The following is a 20,613-nucleotide window of genomic DNA, read 5'->3' on the forward strand; positions in this document are numbered from 1 at the left end:
GCCCAGAGCATCCCCCCAGAGCCAAGAGAGCCCCCGTCTGCAGACAGTTGGACATTTCCCCGGTTCAGTGCTGAAAGGTGCCTGATCCGAACCGCCTGGCTGCGAGACGAACAGAATATATTGGAGTAACCTGTCTGCCAGCGAGGCTGCCAAGCTATAGTGAGAACGAATTTGAACAATAAAAGCTGGAATAAGATGCCTTGGGGACAACAGTGGTATAGTGCTTTCCGAAGCCTTGTTTCTACAGCTAATGCAGTCGTAAGGGACATTAGCCTAATTTTTGTCAAGAGAACTTGTCAACGCTGCAGTATTTAAGATAGACGCTAAGGACTTGGTTTATCTTGCAGATAGATCACTAAGAAAGAAAGTAGTTGTGCCACATTTGGTTCACTGAAAAATAAATTGACATTCTCCCTGGGCCTAATCAGGGGATGTTATTTTATAACACCACGTGCGTGAGCAGCCTCACATTTTATCAGTGTGCACACTGCAGCTGAGATGGGATCCAAATCCCCAGTGGGGTTAGATACAGGAACCCCCAAGGAGGTGCTTTAGACAGGCCATCGCTGGAGTTGGGCACCCGGGGACACAGAGCCTGTCACTTCCCTTCCACGGACAGCAGCAAAACATTCCGCCCAACTCCTGAGGGTCAGGTCCTTCTGCTGATGGTGCTCACCAGCTGAGCCACAACCAGCGGACTGTGATTTCAGGGCTAAGGGGAGAAAACTGGTGGCAGAAGTAGAGAATTGGCTTTGCCTCCTCAGGAGGACAAGCAGGAGACTGAAACTGAACTTGCCCGATCTGATTTTTAGAGACGCTCCACGGGCGAGTCAGCAGAAAGCGAAGAAAAAAGAGGCTGCACCCTGCATCTCTAGAAAAAAAAAAAAACACGTTTGCACGATCCTGCTCCCATCACAGCCCACTTTAAGGAATTAAAACGTTCCCAGGACCCCAGGTGTGCTAACGCTGACATGGCATCACGCTGCCCCCACGCCAGCCTCAAGAGTTGCGTTTGCAACAAGTCCAAGATAACAACGCTGGTGTCATGGCATAAAGGCCTGTCCGAGACTCGCAGCTTCCTTAGTGAAAAGTTGAAAATGCCCTTTCATTTGCAGTTGTCACTCGGAAGTAACAGCAATATAACCTCGTCCCAGCTTTGGAATTAAAATCAGCTTGTGGAGGAAGCCTGTGGGAACACGACCCTGGGCTGCCGGCTCCAGGGCAGGAGGGTGGTTCTGCTGCGCTACAGATTCTGCACTCGCAGAAGAACTAAATCATTACAATGGCCAGAAATGTCCCTCGGGAAGGAAATCCTCTCAAAGATAAATCAATAACTCAGTGTAATTTTAGCATGCAGCCAGGAGAATTTACATTGCCAGGAAGGCTGAGAGCTCTGCTAGGGAAACAGAGCTACAGCATCATCAAACGGCCCTGCAGCGGTCCCTTGCACAAGAGCTCACGCTCTGGGTATTTACTGCAAAGCCAGGAGCCAGGGATCTGCCGTGCCAGGACCTCTGCGGACCAAAACAAACCAGCAGCAGCAGGGATGTGGTACAGCAAAATTCCCTCGTGTCAAACCTTCCTTTCCCCAGCTGTGTCCCAGCTGCCCTCCTCCGCAGTGGCGTGGCTGCTCTCCACAGTCACGGCAGCGCTGGCAAACGTTCCCGGATCTTACAGGGTAAGAGGTGGCCAAATATTGAAGCGTGAGCTAAAACGAGCACAGGAGTACAGCGGGAGCGCTATGGCCACGGCCTCCACCCCCTGGCCAGGGTTTACAGGGGTTCCCACCAGCCAAACTATCCGCAAAATAAGGCAAGACAGCGATACGCTGCAGCACGCTGTGATTAATGAGACTGCAATTTACGTAATTATATTAATGCAAAGTACACTTGGACCAGTAAGTTCAAAGAAACTAATGACACTTTACAGCGCAGTTCAACACTCAGCAGTGACTCTAGCAAAAAGGAAAAAAAATAGGCTCCTAATTATTCAGTAGTTCTTCTCCTTCCAGATTCTCAGGGTCAGCTTGGAGGAGAAGGTGGCCTGAATTATATTTTAGTTTCCAGAACATCAACAGAATTGCTAACTAAGTTCCAGTGGCAAGGTCGGAGCCTGCTGATCGTTACACGTGCCATCCCCCTCCTGATTGCAGGCTCCAGCAAGAGCGGCCCCACTGGACCCAGGAAGATCTCGGGCTCCTCTGGGGGTGTGTTTAAAACACCCGTAACGCTGTGCTGCTCCTCCAGAGACACATGCCAGTGCCTCGGCCACCTTTTTGCTCTGGTCCCTAGCACGGATGGATAAGCTACAACAACTAATTCCTTAGAAGCTAAAACTGGCCTCCATGAAGCGCAGCATGTTTTACACGTCTAGGAGTTGAACCTTACTGAAGAGAAGCCTGACAAGCAAACACCCCAATCCAGCTGGCAGCAATTTACTGTATACCCAGACCACCTACATATTGCATATGTTGCAACCAAAGCACCCGGCAGACGTGGAGCCTGTGCTGCCAATGCACAGAGGGTTTGGAAGCAGCCAGCCTGCAGGCAGGTCAAGCAACAAACCCGTCCGTACCTGTCTGGAGAGCCCTGGAGCAGGACTGCTCACTGCTCTGCTTCACAAGAGCTTGAGGCACGCACAAACCCTCCCTACAGAAAAAACTTCTGTCGCTGCTCTTTCTCCTTCCTGCTTTTAGGACTTGCCACGTGCACACACACACACACGCAGAGTCTTCTGTCCTCTTCATTATGTGCTCTTCCCCCCTGCTGCAGCCCACCTGGAGGAACGGATGCATTTTGGGGCACCTGTGCTGGCCACAGCTGTGTCACACTCCTCACACCCTCCCTGTGGCCCCAACAAGCTCTCCAACAGACGTGGCCCAAGAACCTATATCTGCAAATCCAACTTTACAGCAGCTACAGATGTGGTCTGTGTTTCCAGATTGTATCGTGGAGACTTGGACTTTGCACCTCTGAAATACCAAGATGTCAGAGCTCATGCCAGCACGGATCCAAAGAACTTGAAGGTGCATTATGATCACCCCAAACAAAACCAGGACAACCTGTTCTGCTTCTACAATGCAGAACATGAAGCTGCCCAAAAAGCTGGGGCTGAACAGCTGTGTGAATAGAACACAAAAGAGAAGACCTCACAAGCATACCACCGTGCCTGACATAAAACCAAAATGAAATGAACGGTCCTAAGTTCAGTGTCTCAAGGTTGCACTCATGGGCTACGAGCTGGCAAAGCTCTCCTGGTAGTTTCCAGGCTCAGCAGCAGCATCCTGCGCAAGGGAACATGCAAAAAGCCAACTCAGACGTGATGGGGAAAGACACATTTAAAGTAATCCATCACACAGCAATCTGTGTGCACCCAAATGTCCTGCAACACAATTAGAAATCAATAGCAAGACGCAGAAACCCTCAACCACACGGTAAGATATAAAGAACACTTGTAATATTGATTTTAAAAGTGCCTCAGAGAAGACAGTTGCAAAGGAGCCTGAGAAAGCAAAGCAAAATGCCTGAATTGAAGCCTTTTTTCCCCTCAAAAAGACATTAATAACGGATTTTCAATGCAAGGAGAAAAACTGAAACCCACACCAGATTCTCCTGGTAATAACAGCTTTCTGCAAAGCCCAACTATTAATGTAACGGGGACGTCCATCAATCAAGCACGCAAAAAGTACTTTGAGAGCTAAAAAAGGAGCAAGCAAACATCTGCTTTCGGCAACTTAAATTTTGCCCTTAAGCATAAGGAACACAATGAATTATCAGAAAGTTGGGCTTGAACTCATTTTCTTCCATCCTGGAGAGCTAAATGCAGAGGACGGGTGTAAAGGTACACAAACACACCGCCACTGTGATTTGTGTTTGACAAAAAAAAAATAGGAGAAGGGGGCACATTTCCATTTGTAGGCTGAAGACCTCTTGAAAAACGCCGGTGCCGTTCTCAGCACCGACAGGGCAGCGAGCTCCCGGCGGTGAATGAGTGGCAACACCCGCAGCAGGGTGACAGTGAGCTATTCGTCCAGCCCGTGGCTTTAGCAACCGCCCTTCCTGCAGTTGAGGAGGTTCTTGTGAACCCTTCTCCACCTTCAGCCACGCTCAGCCTGTCCACGCGCCGGAGCGATACCAGGGTGGGATGACGGGACGTGCAAATCTGCTCCGAGGCGGCCGTCGCAGCCCTCCTGGCTCCGTCTCGTCTCTTCCCCTTGCCGCACGTTGCCCTCAGGAGGCTGCAGGGATTAAGGCAGGTCGTCAGTGCCCACGTTTCTCAGTGCTCTCATCAGGCAACCCTTCGCATCTCGGGGCCATCCGCCCAGACGAGCACTGACTGGGGTGTTAGCAGCAAACCTGAGAAAAGTTGGATTTACACCAAAAACTGAGGTGCCCCTACGCCTCCAATATCTCCTCTCTTTTTTAAAACACAGTAGGTCAAAACAAGTGCTGGAGATAATGAAGAGGATTTACCAATTCAACCAGAAGCAGCTGCAGGCATCGCTGCAACTAAGTCTTAATAAATTCTGAAGAGTGACACTATAAAATGACATTATGGAAGTCTGTATTTATTGTCTCCCCATGCTTTCTGTATCCAAGGTGCCACGTTACACTTAATAACAGTTTTTCTCCCCAGCTGCCAGTGTTGCAAATCCTACCTGACAAGCTAACAGCTGGGGTTACCCCCGCCAAATACACATATCTCCACCCAACGTAAAGCTTCGGTGACGTGACCGGGGATGAGGGATTAAACCAGTACTGCCCAGGCAACGCCCCGGGGAGGACAGACTGTCTCCTTGTCTCTCAGGGGTGCTGGCTCCAACGGGGCTCACGGCGATGCAGCGGGAGGGTATTTCTGTCCCTGCTCCGCCAACGGAAGCGATGCAGACGAGGAGCAGCCCTTGCAGGACGGCACCTTGGCGCACAGCGACGTTTCAGAGCAGAAGCACGCCGAGAAGGGCCAAGCGTCGCCGCCGCGCCGTCCCCGGGAGCACCGGAGTGCCAGGGATGCAGGAAACCTCCCCGTTCAGGGTTCCCAGCTCCTTTACCACTGCAACGTGCACCTCAGTGACCCCATGTCTGGTTTTTAGACCGCGGATACAATCTCTCTCGAGCGTGGTCTTCATCGGGTGTCTTGTTTTACCTGTTTGTGTAGTATTCCTAAGCCTGCAAGAAAATCACCTTTGCACTCGGGCTGTGCACGGGCAGTGCCTTGGGCTGTGGATGGACACTTGGACAAGTACAGATGCTACTGTCCCACCCCTGTCCGCATCTTCTGCGCTGCAGAGAGGACAAAAGAAACCACAGGAGCCATCTCTCATCCTCTTCAGAAAAAAACAAAACAAAACAACCAACCACTAACACACACACACAACCCCCAATCAGTTTATCAGAGAGCAAGCAGTAAAAATAGCCAGTGTAGGTGGTTTGACCTAACCTGAGGATCACTGTTGGAGTGGATGAAGGACAGCATATACATCTCCTCCTCATAAAGCGGTCACATTAACACCTCTAACCAACACAGCTTGATTTGGAAGAGCCTTGGCTCTTCCTTCTCTCCTGCTTGCCAGCAAGACCGGGCTTTCCCCGCAGGCCGCAGCGTGAGGTACAAGCTCTCCTCTGTCTGCAGCCCTGCTCTGCTCTTCCTTCAGGACCTGTCCTTTCCACTTCAGGATGTAATCCAAAGGTTCCAAGAGCATCTGAAGTGGGTGGAAAGATGATAAAATGGGGGTCAAGCCTCTTGGCTTATCTTCCAGCAAAGGCTCTGTTCCCACGGGGTGCCTTCACTCCAGCCCCTGTCTCCTGGCTTCAGCTCTGCTGGATCCACAGCCCCCCAGCAGCTGGTCTCCAACATTACTTTCCGCTGTCTCTCTTCAGAGAAGTCTCCAGGAACTCTTTCCGTGTTTGCTACACTCAGATTTCAGATGATGGTGGCACAGGGGAACAGTCACCATCGCCACCAGCTCTCTGTGAAGCCCACCATGAGATCTTCCGTCCTAAGAAAGGCACTGCCATCAGAGTCACAGATCAGCTGAGATTGGAAGACACCTCTGGAGATCACCCCTTCCAACCTCTGCTCAAGCAGGGTCACCTCGAGCAAGTCACTCAGGACTGGGTTGTGAATGTCTCCAAGGATGGAGCCTCCACGGGAGCTGACCTGCTCCAGCATTCAACCACCCTACAGCAAACCAGATTTTTCGACGTTTAAAGAGTTTCTTCTATTTCAGTTTTTGCTGCCGAGGTCCCTCTAAAGGGCAGCGCACCCAGCGGGTGCAGCAGCCACTCCACACACATCACACATCGGGTAGTCTGTAAATACCCCCCCAATACCTGTAAAAGCCGTCACAACGTGCCACCTCGTTACGGCTCTAGGGGATCGAGACACTTGGAGATCTAATTTTTTTATATTATCGGCTGCAGAACAGTGAGATAACTGTAATTAGTAGCAACCTGGTTAGCAGGTTAAATGATAGTATAATTAATGAAGAACAGGTGGGCTTTGCTTCAAACAAGAAAAGCAGCAGATTATATAAAAATGTAAATGCATCTTAAAATACAGCCTTGGTGATAACTTAAAGGTGCTTTTAGAAACACCACCAGACAGAAACAGAAAGGTTTTGCTTGGGCTGAATGACAAATCCCCAAAATAAAACCTGGTCTGGGGTTAAAGTGTAAATTGTTGATTAGATCTATTTATTCACACCCTGCAGCGATGGGAGAAACATGCATCTTAATGTTTCTTCTTTTACTTTGCAGGATCATAGGCACATTCCTGTTATTGCCATTGCCATTTGCAAGGTCTTTGCAACCCTGGGAGAACTCCAGCAGAAGAACAGAAGAAATACCAAGTGACAGACTGCATATATTAATTCAGTATTCAGATAACATCCTGTTGCAAGTGAATGACCCAGGCAAAACTTCCTGCAGTCTTAAGGAGCAGGCAGAAAATCAGGAGAGAAGAAAAAGAATCTCTGGACTGAAAAAAGATCTTTTGAATCAGAAATGTTATCCTTAATTAGAATTTCCAACACCACCACACTTACTCCTTCGAAAATGTAAGCACATAATAAAAAATTAAACTTGAATATAGTGCTATAAGAGTTCGTGCAATAAATGGGAATTAGCTCTACAAAACATTAAGACAGACCCAAGGAGATTACATTTCTTTCCCAAGCTTATGCTGGTAAAGCAGAGCTGGAAAAACAGATATATTTATTTTTTAACTCAGAAGCTTCCTTGAGATGCTAAAGGAAGCTGTTTCAGTAAAGCAGATACATTTGTTTCAGTGTGCATTCAAGTAAGAACAAATGCAAAACAAGCTTCTAGACCTCAAGAAGCATCAAATAGCTTTTTTAATTTATGTCCCAAATTCACTGCAGATTATAAAATGAATGGAGGGCAGAGATCAGAGAAAATGTCTCACTAAATCAGGACAGCATGATGGATATTCAGAATTTTCCTCAGAAGAGCAAGGTGCTTTTAAGCCAGAAGGGAGGAAGCAGAGCACGTGCTCAGAAAAAAAGGTCTGTGGAAAAAGATCTGTTGCTAGTGTGACCCTATAAATAAATATATGGAAAATTTAAAAAAAAAAAAAAAAAAAAAAAAAAAGAAGCCACAGAATCATCTGAGTAAGAGCACTAATTTGCAGACATGAACTGTGAAGGACCAGGATGAAATATTCCTCACAGAAGCCATCTGACTGTGTGCTGAGTGCCTGAAAAAAAAAAAAAAAAATAAAATCTGACTTTGTGCTCACCCACCTATAATCAGTTTTGTAGAACTTTTAGTAACTGGGGTCTTAGCCCACAGGGGAGACTACAGGAAGGAGTGGCCAGAGCAAGACCGTGGGGAAAAATATTTTCTTCCTGCTTATGAAAAAGATAACACTGTGAAACTGTGTTCTAGTGATGTACATGATCGTAGAGTGAACGCCAAAGAAGAGGAGGGTTTAGGTCACGGAGGCAGGTGTTTTTGTGACAACTATTAAACACACACCAGGGACCAAACCCGCAAGCTCCTGGAGCACATGGCCACATACGTGTCTTGGGAAAAGGGTTCAGAAATGGTCATTCTGGCCACAGGCCATACAATACTATAGATCTGCGTGAGCACTTCTGCTCGGAGAAACATTCAGCCAAGGCCAGCAGCCCGGGCGCGGAGCCAGTGATGCCGAAGGGACAGATGTGGAAGGAACTGGAAAGACAGAGCATGCCGTCGGGGATGGGGCAGGCCGCCTGCCTTCGTCACGGCCAACCTCGGCCAGGGAATGAGAGAAAATACAGGAGAGCAGTCTGGAAACACAATGTCTGCATTATTGCAACAGGGATTAATTTATGAAATTACATAATAAAATTGCAAACTCGGGGGGGGGGGGGGGGGGGGGAATCAACTCTGCAGGAAGGGCTGATCTCCAGAGCTGCCAACCTCGCCGAGAGCGTGCGGTCAAACATGTCCCACATGCTGCAGGAGCAGCGCTGCTCTGCCATCATGCCACAGCTCAGGAAACAATTCCCAAACCAGGAAACTACTTGCTCTTGGAAGCCCTCTGTCACCAAAAGAGAGAGAAGGTGATGGGGAGGTGCTGAGCTCTGCTGGCACAAGGAGGCTTACCCTGCAGCTCCGAGCCCCCAGCCTGTGGCAGCAGCGGGGTGGCTCACCTGACCTCCAGCAGCTGTGAATGTGCTTTGGTGGGAATTCAACACTTTCCTGGCCACAGGAGCAACCTCCAGGGTTTCACACGGATGGAGGCCTGACCCGCATCTAAGCGAGCACACGTTGCAATGCTTGTCCCATAAAACAAGATCGTGCATTTGAAGTGTGAGGGATTTGCTCGGATTGTATTTGGTTAAACCTTCAGAACCTTTTAAGTGACTCTGGAACCCACGTCACACTTTTTGAAAAACACTTTCCTGTAATACCCAATGAAAATGTCGGAGCCAAGGCCCCAGTATGGTTTGATTGCTCTGGAAGGAGGAGGGAAGATAGTCAGATCGGAAATTCAAGATAACCAAGGCTGGATGCACTCCCAAAACGTTTTCCAGGAGGGAAAACATTTTTTTCCAAAGCACTGTTACAAGCTTGAAATAAATGTGCAGACTGTTAGATAAAGACAGAGATAAAACCAGGCCTGTTATTAAACACCTCTTCTTTAATGAGGTTCATCCTTCTAAACAGTCACATGAAGGTTATTAATGTTATTGCAGAAAATATAGCACGCTTGCACATAAAAACTATAGCAAGATATTCCTCATCACCCAGTACACATTTAAGCATCTCTCAGCAACTCGCATGCTCACAGCATCCCTAGCTTGGCAGAAAGAAGATAAAAAGAGAGGAATGAGAGATGTCTTCTCTGGGAAACAGTCTCTCTTCTCTCAAAGCACCCTTTCCCCTCCAAACAACGTACATTTAACCACGTGAATGACTCCCACTGCTCATGTCTGTTGCTGTACAGCTGATATACTTGTTTTCTTCACTAACATTATTATTATTATTATTATAACATTATTATCTTCACTTACATTATAACACCACTGGTCAGAGCATCATTAAAGCTAAGTTCAAAAATACTCTGTAAAATGCAGCCTAACTTTTTTGCACAAAAAAAAGCCGCTTGACTCTCAAACACCTCCATCACCTGGTTTATAACCACTTCAAATTAACCCACAACACACTGTGGAGCACAGCGTCATACATGGCAGCTAGTCACGGTTTGTCTCGCATGAAAATACGTCATTACAGCCTTGTTTTGGTTATGTCCAACATCCAAGCCCACAGCTATGTGTTAGAGGAGCTGCAAACTTTAACCTCAGCTCCTCAGAAGTGTAATTAGTTGTTGCAAGTATGTGCATCACTGCAGAAGACTTTTATAACCAGCTCGTTCAATGAAACCAATAACACCGTGGCACATATGGGACAGTATTCACCCTGACACACCGAAAATCCATCTCAGACCCACTCTGCTCTTCAACCTGAGCAATCCAAGTTGTAAATTTAGAAGTTTTTCGCACCAACACTGGCGCCACCAGGATACTGGCAGCTCTGGAAACGACAGAAGACAACAGAAGCTTTATCTGCATTTGGGGGAGGGTGGGGGGAAGGAAAACAGGCTCCCAAGTTCATTTCACAAACACTGAATCTGATTGATACCCTCACGGATGTGCTGGGGAAACAATGGCTGCGAAACCTCCCAGGTCACAGGGGAGCAGGTAGAAAACACAAGAAACAACCCTGTGAGTGGGCGCAGCACCTGGGCACACCGAACACGTCCCACCGAGCGGCACTCCGAGCGGCGCTGCGCTGGGGCTGGGCACAGCCACCAACCCTTCCAATTCCACTTCATTAAAACCTGCAAGTGAAGTGTACCGACACACAACAGTCCGTTTCTGCCCGGTTCCCAGGAACGATACAGTTCTGAGGTCTCACATTATTAAAATTTCAATATATGCATCTACAACATGCTACAAAATATATAATCAAAACAGCACTACTACACTTGCCAAATTAGAGAAGCAGAGTGTGTTTTATAAAGTGGGAGTCTATTTTTTTTATTTTAATGTACACGTTCAGTTACTGGCTTATAGATTTCTATTATTTGCTATGCTTTCCCATTTCTCAGTGTGAATGACAAAGGCTCTGCAGCTCTGTCCTCTCCTGGAAAAGGTCAGCGTTGTGCCCAAGGACCCAGCCCACTAACGTTCCTGATTGTTTCCTGAGTGCTTTGACTACCCAGGTCCAAGGCTGCAGTGCTCCCAGAACCACCTACACCGGGATGCTGGCAGCGGCTCCCGGCCGCTGGACGTGCTGGGGATGGCCAGCCCAGTCCTGCCTCAGAGCCAGGAAAGCGGGCAGCACTGCCAGCCGCCGTCTGCGTGGGGAGGAGAAGGCTTGACAAGGACCAGGTGTGCATCCCCGGCGGGTGCCCACCAGCTTGCCAGCTGAGGCAACCTGCCTGTAAAGAAAATCCAAGCGGCTAATGCAGAGCAAGGCTGGAGACAGGCACAGCACTGCCCTCATCTGCACAGCTGAGTTGGAGGAAAAGACGCTCATACAGACAGTATCTCCATTTCCAAAAGCTGGCATCCTTCAGACACTCCCTGCTCAAACAGAGGTTTGGGATACTGTCTGTCTGCCCACTGTCCCGGTGTCTCTCGAGCAGTCCCAATCCTGCCCTCTTACCAACAACAGGCAGGGAAACACTGTTATCCCTCTTGCCCGGATCAGGACTAAGGCACAGAGAATTTGCTTCATCTGACACGTCTGAGCCAGAAGTGGCACGGGGAGCTTCAGCCCTGGCACTTCTGCCAGAGAATATTTTCAGTGTAAGGGGGAATGAAGCACAAGCCAGTGTTAGGGAGACCATGCGTCCCGTGATGTGAAGGTGAGAAGTCAAGGGAAGCCCAAGAGGATGGGGAAGCTGAGAGAAGAGAGCATGAAGGCATATGGCAATAAGAAGCAGGACAGGCACGAGATACGTTTACGATATCAAAAGCCTCATATGCAAGAGGTCAGATGGAAAGCAAGCAGAGGTAGAACTATTAGTGGCTATAATTCTACCTCCAAGCACTGAACATTTGCAATTGCTCTCAAGACTGCCTGGGCTTTTCTACCTGCTGTAATCACCCTGCAGCTCTCCCTGTTGCTGGCCAGAGAAGATTATAACAACTCTGCAGTCGAGATTATTCCCCTCTGCACATCAGTAACAGGTTATTTTATAAAAAAACCTGGAAAAGAAGCATTTCATCTTGTATAAATGGGGGTTTTAAAATCCCATTTGCCTTCCCTCTTCATGCAAATCTGTGCTGATCTGATGAGGCTCCTATTTCCTGGATTACACATGTCAAGCTTTGCAAAAATGAGCATACCCTGGTGGTTTAGTGCTGTATTTCACAGCCCTCTCTCGACCATGCTGACATAAATATTTCAGAGACCTGCACACAACTGTTTGAGTTAGGTCTAGGTCACCGAGAAGCCACTGGTTTGGACAGACTCATTAATTCAGCAAAGCAATTAGCAGGAGCTAGTGCAACTTGGGACATCCTGGTGAACAGCAGGAGCAAGATACCCACCAACAAGGCGTAAGGAAATCCTCACCAGCCACCACATCACCCACACAGGCTGTGGGACAGGCCCTGGCACAGGACTCCTGAGCCAAAGGGATCCCTCCTCCTCCCAGCTTTAAAAACCTCTTCTCGGCTTAGAGCAGTGCTGGCTTATTTGGCCACTGAATTCTCCTGAAAGACATGGATTGGCAGCAAAACTGGACCGAGTTATTCCCCATCCTGAGTCCTGTTCTGTCCAAAACCACAGCAAGTCCTTCAAGGCAGCCTCTAAAATTACCTCCCTAACATGAATGCTTTGAGAACTGTGTTTCCATACATGCAAATCCTTGTTTGTGCAACAAATGAGATGGGGAAAGACCTGAGACAAGCATGAACAGCAAAGATAGCTACCGATGGAGAAGGTAGCCCGAGGATCCTTGGAAGGTGCAGCCATTGATATTTAAATGCTAAACAATGCATCATCAGCTCCCTGCTGAACATAAAATGGTTTCATCTTTGCAAAAGCAGCAACAAGAGCATGCTCACATCAACTTTGCTCTGGCAGTTTGATCAACAGCAGCAGTCATGGCTTCTTATTTTTTAACTGCAATATAATTAGGCACTTAGGAAAATTACTCTGAACAGTACAAGTGCTATAGAGTAACTGCAGGTATCAGCACAGAGCTCTGCAAGCCAGAATTTTAACCACAGCTAAAGGTACAGGCCAGCTGAGCTCCTGTAAGGCATGCTCTGCCCGGCTAGATACCGAGACACGCTATCCAAACCCGAGGGAGATCCAATGCTGCAGCATTCCAATCGCCAGTGGAAGATTTTGCTCTGTTTCTCCAGCCTGCAGGGAGCTTCTCTGGACCAAAGGAAGCCTTTCTGTGCCCCACTGTTGGCTCCTCTCAAATGGAAAGCATACCAAGTAGATTGTAAACATTTTAATATTATGAGCAGATGAAGCTCTTGCTTGGTTCATCCGGATTTGGAAACTGGACACATAAATTCCCAACTTCAAGCTGTCAGTTGAGAAACCAGCCACTGAGTTTCTGCCACATCAGGGAGCAGAAAAGTCCTGCTGCCACAGAGGTGGACAGAGCCCATCTGCAGAGACACTGCGCAGCCTGGGTCCCCCCACAGCTCTGGTCACTGCTGAGGAGGAGACCATCAACTCCCTTTTTCTTTCCCAGTTAAACCCTTGCCTCCTATATGCTTGTTCTTAATCTTCACAGTAATGTCTTCCCCAAGGAACCACTTCTGACCCTAATGACAGGTGGAAAATCTGCTGGTCAGTGATATGACTAGATGGTCAGAGCAACCCCACTTCTAATCATCATCAGGCATGTTGAACGAAACAGAGGGAAACAAGATGCCTGAATAACAAAAGTAGGTAATTCCCGGGAAATGAAACATTCACGTGCTCTAGGATCTTGCGTGACAGATTTGAGGTCTCCTGGAAATGTGGAAAAAAATGCTTTTATACACAGAACCCCCAAGAAAACTGACAAATTGACAGAGAAGACCATCAACCCCACCCAATCCTTCCATTCATCTCTGCCATCCCAAAGACTAAGGATCAGCCTTTGGTTGCCACAGCCATCAGGCAAGACCACCCTGAAAAGCAGTAGGGTATTTCCGTGTGCTGACAGACACCTCCACGCGCGTGGCAGCAACAGAAGCAAGTCACCCCTGCCACGTTTCGCCAGAGAGCTTCCACCTCACAAGGGTACTATCACCTGGTCAAAGCGCATTCAGCAAGCAGAAAGACACCAGAGGAAGCACAACTTCAAAAAAAGTCTGTGTCTGTGGTGGAACAGTTACCTGACCACGGGTGTGAACATCCATTCTGAAGACGCTGCAATCCCGCTCGATAAAAGCCAAGTAGCCTGCAAGTTTCTACGGATGCCAACCAAGAAGAGAATGAAAAGCCCTGCAGATGTCTTTGTCTCTTCATCTTTTCCTCAGACGATACCAAAAAAAAAGTAAACAGAGGTGCTGGAAGACTTTACAAGGTGCAAGTATCTTTTCTGCCTAACCCAGCTACGCCTGGTGCATTATTTAGTGCCAAGTGAGAAAGAAGCAACACCTAACAAAGTGCTAAAGGACTTTGTGAAGTTTCACCAACCTTTCCACAGCCCGTCAGCTTCCCAGCTGGCTGGCAGAAGAGACAACTGATCTCTTTGCTTCCAGATTACAGGCGGCAGAGCTCTTAGGGTAACTGTCTCTCTGTGTTTGCATCCAGCTACCTCCAGCAGCCTGAAGTGCAAGAAAGCACTTGATCAAAATCCAGCTCACATTGTAGGCAGCGGGGGAACAACGGCACAAAGCAGCGTTACATATACAATAACAATTTAATTTGGTGGAGGGATTTGACGGGTTACAGGTTGATGACACTGCTGCAGTCTCGGTGGAAACGCGCTTTGATGCAATTAGCAACAGGGAACTAGAAAAACAGCCGAGCAAAACTGGAAATACATGTATAAAAGATGAGCAACTGCAGGACCGGACAGAAGCATCAAAATCCTGTGTTGAGCTCAGAGCAGGAACAAGATGAAACAGAAGTGTGATGAGGGAAACGCCACTCTGAGCTCCCTTCCGCTATCCGAAATTGAAGATCCAGACTTTAAATTGAAACATTTGCTTCCCCAAGAGAGACTGGCCCCATTTGCTGCAGGGTTACAACGGAAGACGGCGGGGGGACATCCTGGAGAGGTGGGCAGCAGAAAGCAAACTTGTAAGCACTGTGCTGCAGTTCGCTTCGGCCTGTGCTGAGCACACACCAGCCAGCCCAGCCAGGACTCTGCTCGGCTACAGGCGAGTGAAATCGCATCAGGAAACATCAGAGGACGCAGCACCACCAGATCAGACACGCTGCCAACGCGTGCGCCTCTGCTGAAGCACCGAAAGCGATACCCTCGTGCAGCCACGCCGGCTGCCTCCCTCATCCTGCAGGTCAGCTCCCTCCCAGCTCAGCCCAGTGCTAGCCAAGGGGGAAACCCTCGAGGCCAGAGGCTGCAGGGATGGGCTGGCGGTGGTAGCAGGTGGCCCAGCCTTGCTTTGGGTAATACACGTGCTAAAAGTGCACGTCACGGTCCACGCACAAGATTTTGCTTCAGAGAGACCCACGGGAGACAGAAACCCAGGCTGATGGGGGAAGACCGGGGAAAACTCCTCTTTCTTACATGTCTCTACCCGAATCTGCACACACACCTGAGATGAGGATCCCTAGCAGCTAGACCATGAGGCAGGCCACCATTTAAGACTTTTACAACAGTAATTTAAATTCTTCTCCTCCTCTGTGAATGCTGACAAGCTCCCCACTTCCACAAGCCCGTCGCTGCACACGCCCAACATGGAATTGTTACAAAAATAAAGCGGAACAAGACACCCAAGCAATGGAGAAAGTGCTTCTGAACAAAACCGGCAACGACATTTATAATGACTGCAAGTATATACATATTCTGCTTCAACAAGGGTGGTGGGGATCTGCCAGTCTGAATACTGAGCAGGGACACCACACGCCTTCCATACATAATGGTACCAAAATAGAATATAAGCACATAACACAGATTTGTGAAATTTAGGGGCTTTTGCTAGACATTTATGTTATACAAAGATTTACATTCTGAAAAGTCATTCTGCTATATCTGGCAGAAATTTCACGACAAATGGATCCCATATTTATTCATTCAATGATAATACTGAGCACAGGATAAAGCTCTTTTAAATTCAGAGCACTTTATAAAAATTAATTACTACTTAGTTCACCCTTCTGAGGTGGGAAGGTATTACACCTGCATATACATGAGGACACCAAAGCACAAGTGGATTAAACACCTTGTTCAAGACCCCAGAGGCAGGCTTACTGATCATCCTAATTGCTGAAATATGTGTGCACACATGCATCCGTGTGCGTGTTTAAATGGGCTTATCCTCTCCAGAGCCTTTCCCAGCACACGGGTTTTCGCAGTGAAGCCAGCCTGCTCAGCCAGTGTCTTCTCACCATACGTGCCCCATACGTGTCTAATAAAAGATACCAACCCAAAAAAAGGGAAGAGATTTTTTTTGTGTGTGTGTGTGGTATGTATGGGTAGGGATAAAAGCTGGATTTCAAGCAGCCAAGGAACAGAAAACCCATTGTTAAAAAGCTGTGCAGTGTTACATTGACGGGTTTTAATCAGATTGCCGCTGAGCAGCATTTCACCAGCCCACACTGGAGCACAGCAGACCTGGGATACCACGTGCCAACAAATGTTATAAAATCTGTCCCTTGACAAGCGTACGAAGAGAGAAAGGGCTTCTGAGCTAGTGACAGAGGCACCTCACCACCCGCAATGTGACTGGCAGCCCACTCGACCTGCTCCAGTGAACTGAAAGCCCTTCAGCAACCGCTCCGGTTGCCAGCCGGTTTGGTGACAGTCTCCTGTCCCTGCATTAGGTCACTGGGTCCGGACCTCCTTGTCTGAACACCAGCGAAAGAATACATTGTCATGGGAACAAACAGGTATTTTGAGTTTCTGCAAGGCTCCTGTCAGTGCTGTCAGGTGGGGTTTCAGAGGGACGCTGTAATTAGTCATCAGCATGTTACCTGGACGGATGGTTTGCCACTGATGTGTGGGGTAAAACACTTCCAGGTCTTCAGGATCAGCATCATCTTCTGTTAGCGGCTCCTTCCCGTTGTCATCTTTTATGTCGCTCTCTTCTATTTTTGTAAGGGCAAACTCCTTTCGGATAGAAGAGATTCAGCTCATTAGCAATTGCATCTGGGTAATTTAGTGCCGGCTGAGAATACAAAATTTTTTCCCTCGCCAGCAGATTTTTTTTTTTTTGACATCCGAGATTCTTTCCACATGGTTAAATTTAGATTTAAAGTATATTAAAGGTTAAACATGCATAACTAGCATGGCATTTGTGCTGAACAAAGCAACGTAGCTTATTCCCTATTCCAATGCAGGCTGCAGGTTTAAAACAAGCTTTCTCAGAGCCTCACCTATATTCCAGTCAGAGCCAGAAGCCCTGACTATTATTAGGGTTGAGTAACATTATAAGACCCTGTTTTCCCTTGCCTAAAAATATGCCAAACTTTTAACTTTTTCAGCTGAAACTTTCCACACGAATGAAACGCCTCAAGCGTTGGTTGGGGCTTTTTTTTTTTTTTTTTTCCTTAAATGCACTTATTTCAGGCTTGGAGAAGATTTCAGCTAAAATAGTTCAGCTATTTCCAAAATAGGACATGAGGAACACACACCAAATTGCCCACACTATAAAAATTCGAGCATCCTTTTCCCCACCCATTCCTGGTGTCCTCCAAGTCTTTTAAAACAATGAGGCAGCGATTTAATCACCACCTACGTTGCAAGTGCAGCACGCAAATGGCAGAGGTGTGGCAGATCAAGCTAGCACGAGCGGCATGACATTACGCAAAGGCAAAAATGAGGATGAAAAGCAGGAAAAAAATCCTTGCTGTGAGGGAAACCTTGCTGTTCACTGGAAAGTCTCCCTAGGGAGTTGGTGGGAGCCATGTAAAACCGCAATGGACAGAATTATTGAGAGTACGTAGTAAGTAACGACCTCACACTATCTCATACCAGGCTATTAACTGCTCAGGAAGCAGGTCTTTGCTATTCTGGTTTTCACAGGAACAGATAAGCTGGTCCAGGCTAATCAGCCAGACAGCTCAGTTTCTGTTGCAGGGAGTATTATCAGCTTCTGGTATCGCCGAGAACGCCACCGCTGAATCATTTCAAATAACCCGCCTGTAGGGAAAGATTATTCCTAACTGTTGGCAATTAGAATAAGAGTTACAGCTCACTTCTTCATGAAGTGCTTTGATATTAATCCTTAGAATGTTTTCACAGGGAAAAAAAGAAGTCAATTAAGAGGTTAACTGGAGAATTTTAGGCCATGTTCTGCCTTCACTTCCACTTTTTGGAAAAAGATTCGTGCATATTTTCTGGCAGAATCTGGGTGCTTTGCATATAAATACCCATTATCCAGCCTAGCAGAGTGTTTCTGAGCAAGAGAAATGTCAGCCTGAGCAAAACACGTGCAATTAGCAGCAACAGTGGTAACACACGAAGGTGGTTGACAAACCTGTAGAATGTTTTTATTTTATCTGTCAAAAGGGACTGAAATTTCAGAAATACACTGGAAAACAGAGCCTGACTCCCGCTTCTGCTGCATGCATCAGAGGCTTGAAATTGTTAAAATTGTGACAAATGGTTAAAGCTCAGTAACAATCATAACCGTAAAAAGCCAGGTTCTACGGATGAAAATCAATGTTAACATTTTCTGAGCCAAGATGCAACAGAACTAAAATAAATGAGTCAGAGCAGTTATTACTTAGCTTATTTACACTACTATATTATTATCTAAGGGGGACTTAATGATACAGGCCATTGTAAATTTACCAACAGGCCTCTGAGCGTTGTATCTGATGAAACACATAATGGAGATGGCTGATGTTTACCCGCTCTGCTCATGCCATGGTCTAAATGCTCAGTAAGAATAAAAGGACTTGCTTCATTTAAATGTTACTGCCACTGCTTGGCCCGCAACTGCTTTGCAATACCCTGTTTTCATTAGTATTTCTGGCAGAAATGGGCAACAACACACAAGCAAGTCTTCATTTAAGCAGAAATTAAGTAGAATCTTTTTTTGGTTTGTTCTGGTAATTAAAATAATAGAAAGAAAGACGTTTTCTAAAGAACAATGGAAATTTCCTTACAGGCAAAAAGCCTCCTTGCTTTATCAGCCTGAAATCAACTGCAATAAGCTGAAAAGCCTCAGCAGGGAGGGTCTGAGACAATCTGCAGTCTGTTTGCAATAAAGGAGGGATGTGGCCACCATGGAGCACTTGTAGGGAGAGTGCAGGAAAGGGTGATTGGGGGGGGAGGAGGGTTAACCACCCATGGCACTAATCCTGTCTGGAGCTCAGTGTCAGGCTGCCTGCCAGTTAGGGCACATATCACTGGGTGGCTGTTCCCGTGCTTGTTCTCCAGCTGGGATGACTCTGCTCCATCTCCAGCCTCTTCTCCTTCCTCTCTGAAATAAAGACAAATTATCTCATCCTTACATGACTCCAGGTGGGCCTGAGGCACCGGCCGACAGCGCTTACACTGTGATCTGTCCCTCCTATTTGCTCTGGGTAATAGCACAGCCCCAAACAGCTGCATCACACAACCAGCAGACCAGCAAGCTGGGATGCAAAGGCAGGAGCGAGCGAGTGTCCAGGGACCTGGTGGGGGGCTGTGATCCCCTACGTGCCAGTGCTGCTGGGGGACCCCCTCTTTTAAGCCACAGCATTAATTAGAATTTAAAACCCACCACTCTTCACGGCTCAAGCTTCCTCGCGGAAGCTTTCCAGCTCTGCTAATCTAGCAGGGGGTGGCACTGGGGCTCTGCAGCAGAATCCAAACCGGGGGGGGGAGTTTTTCCACACCTGTACCAGCGCAAAGGGGCAGACAGAGTCCACTCACCTCAACTGCAGCTTCAAAATAACACTGAAAGTAGCAAAATCCATGCATGTGGGACAAGAGGATCTGAGGGAATGCTCTTTTAAGTCTGACTCACTTGTGGTGACTCAAAAGAGACACAGCTAAGAACCTAATTGAGGCTATCTCTTCTGCTCTTCTTGCCACTAGACCACGTAATTAGCTTTGCCTCTTGCCACGGGGGGAACATGTGACAACTCCAAATAGAAAAAGTGACAACTAGCAAACAAGCGAGCTGCCCAAGTTGCACTGTTCCTGTTGCATTCCCTCTGGATTGAGCATATTCTAGATTTCCTGGGGTGAGGCAAGCAGTCTTAGGAAAGAAACCCTTCTGAAATGTTGTTATTGAAGACCCACCGTCGAGGAGAGGTGATTCGCCAACCACTGCAACTCCCCACTTGGCCCTAGAGAGGATCAGGTAAGGCTATCACCCCACCAGAGACTCTGGTGGCCGGACAGCCCTTTGCAAGCATAGCTCCCAGCTGGAGCAGCCAACACTTACAGGAACTCTGTCGCTCAGGCTTGACTGGGAAAACACTGCAGAAACCACCAAGACCAGCAGGTTGACTTTGGCAGCGGTGGAGGGGAGACCAGCCCAGTGAGACATTGCCACCAGCCTGAAATTCAAAAGAAACCAAAATGAACAATATTTTAGTTCACATTTTCACGGGTTTCGGCATTCTTTACCTGACATTTTGCAATGCAGCACAGGTTCAGGGGTACGACACTGCAGGAAACAGAACACTTCCAGGTGTCAGCGCACGGGTCTCATCAGGGGCAGCCAATAGCAAGGGGTGCCAAACTTACTGCTAATGGAGTTTATAACAGGTAACGACAGAGGAGCTTATATTGACCCCACAGGGGCTTACATCTCTCCTGGAAAATACGAAGAGACCTGCAAGTTTTGTTTAAAATCACTGTATTAGCACCATGGATGACAACTACAGAGAGAAATAAAAATCAGTGCAAACCTGAGAAGGCTTTTTATGCCCGTGCCTCATTTTAAGCACAGAAGTAGCCATGTTCAGTCAAATTAAAGAGTCATCAAAGGATCAGGGGTTTATCTGAACCCATAGG

General features: G+C 47.5%; 1 protein-coding gene across 4 annotated transcripts in view; it reads right to left on the reverse strand.

The window, feature by feature from the left end:
* SIL1 (SIL1 nucleotide exchange factor) overlaps positions 1-20,613 on the reverse strand; it is a 98,911-nt gene that overhangs the window by 54,196 nt on the left and 24,102 nt on the right. For 3 of the 4 annotated variants that reach the window (XM_042790021.1, XM_042790022.1, XM_042790020.1), the window contains 2 exons: positions 20,039-20,153; positions 16,632-16,767 (listed from right to left, as the gene is read on the reverse strand). In XM_042790021.1, the coding sequence (XP_042645955.1) occupies positions 16,632-16,767; positions 20,039-20,143 (241 nt within the window). In that variant the 5' untranslated portion in view covers positions 20,144-20,153. Of the gene's footprint in view, positions 1-13,864; positions 13,885-16,631; positions 16,768-20,038; positions 20,154-20,613 lie in introns of those variants that run through there. The other variant, XM_032992721.2, reaches the window with a different exon arrangement.

The sequence above is a fragment of the Tyto alba genome, unplaced genomic scaffold (assembly GCF_018691265.1).
Source record: "Tyto alba isolate M040663 unplaced genomic scaffold, T.alba_DEE_v4.0 Super-Scaffold_17, whole genome shotgun sequence".
NCBI lineage: Eukaryota > Metazoa > Chordata > Aves > Strigiformes > Tytonidae > Tyto > Tyto alba.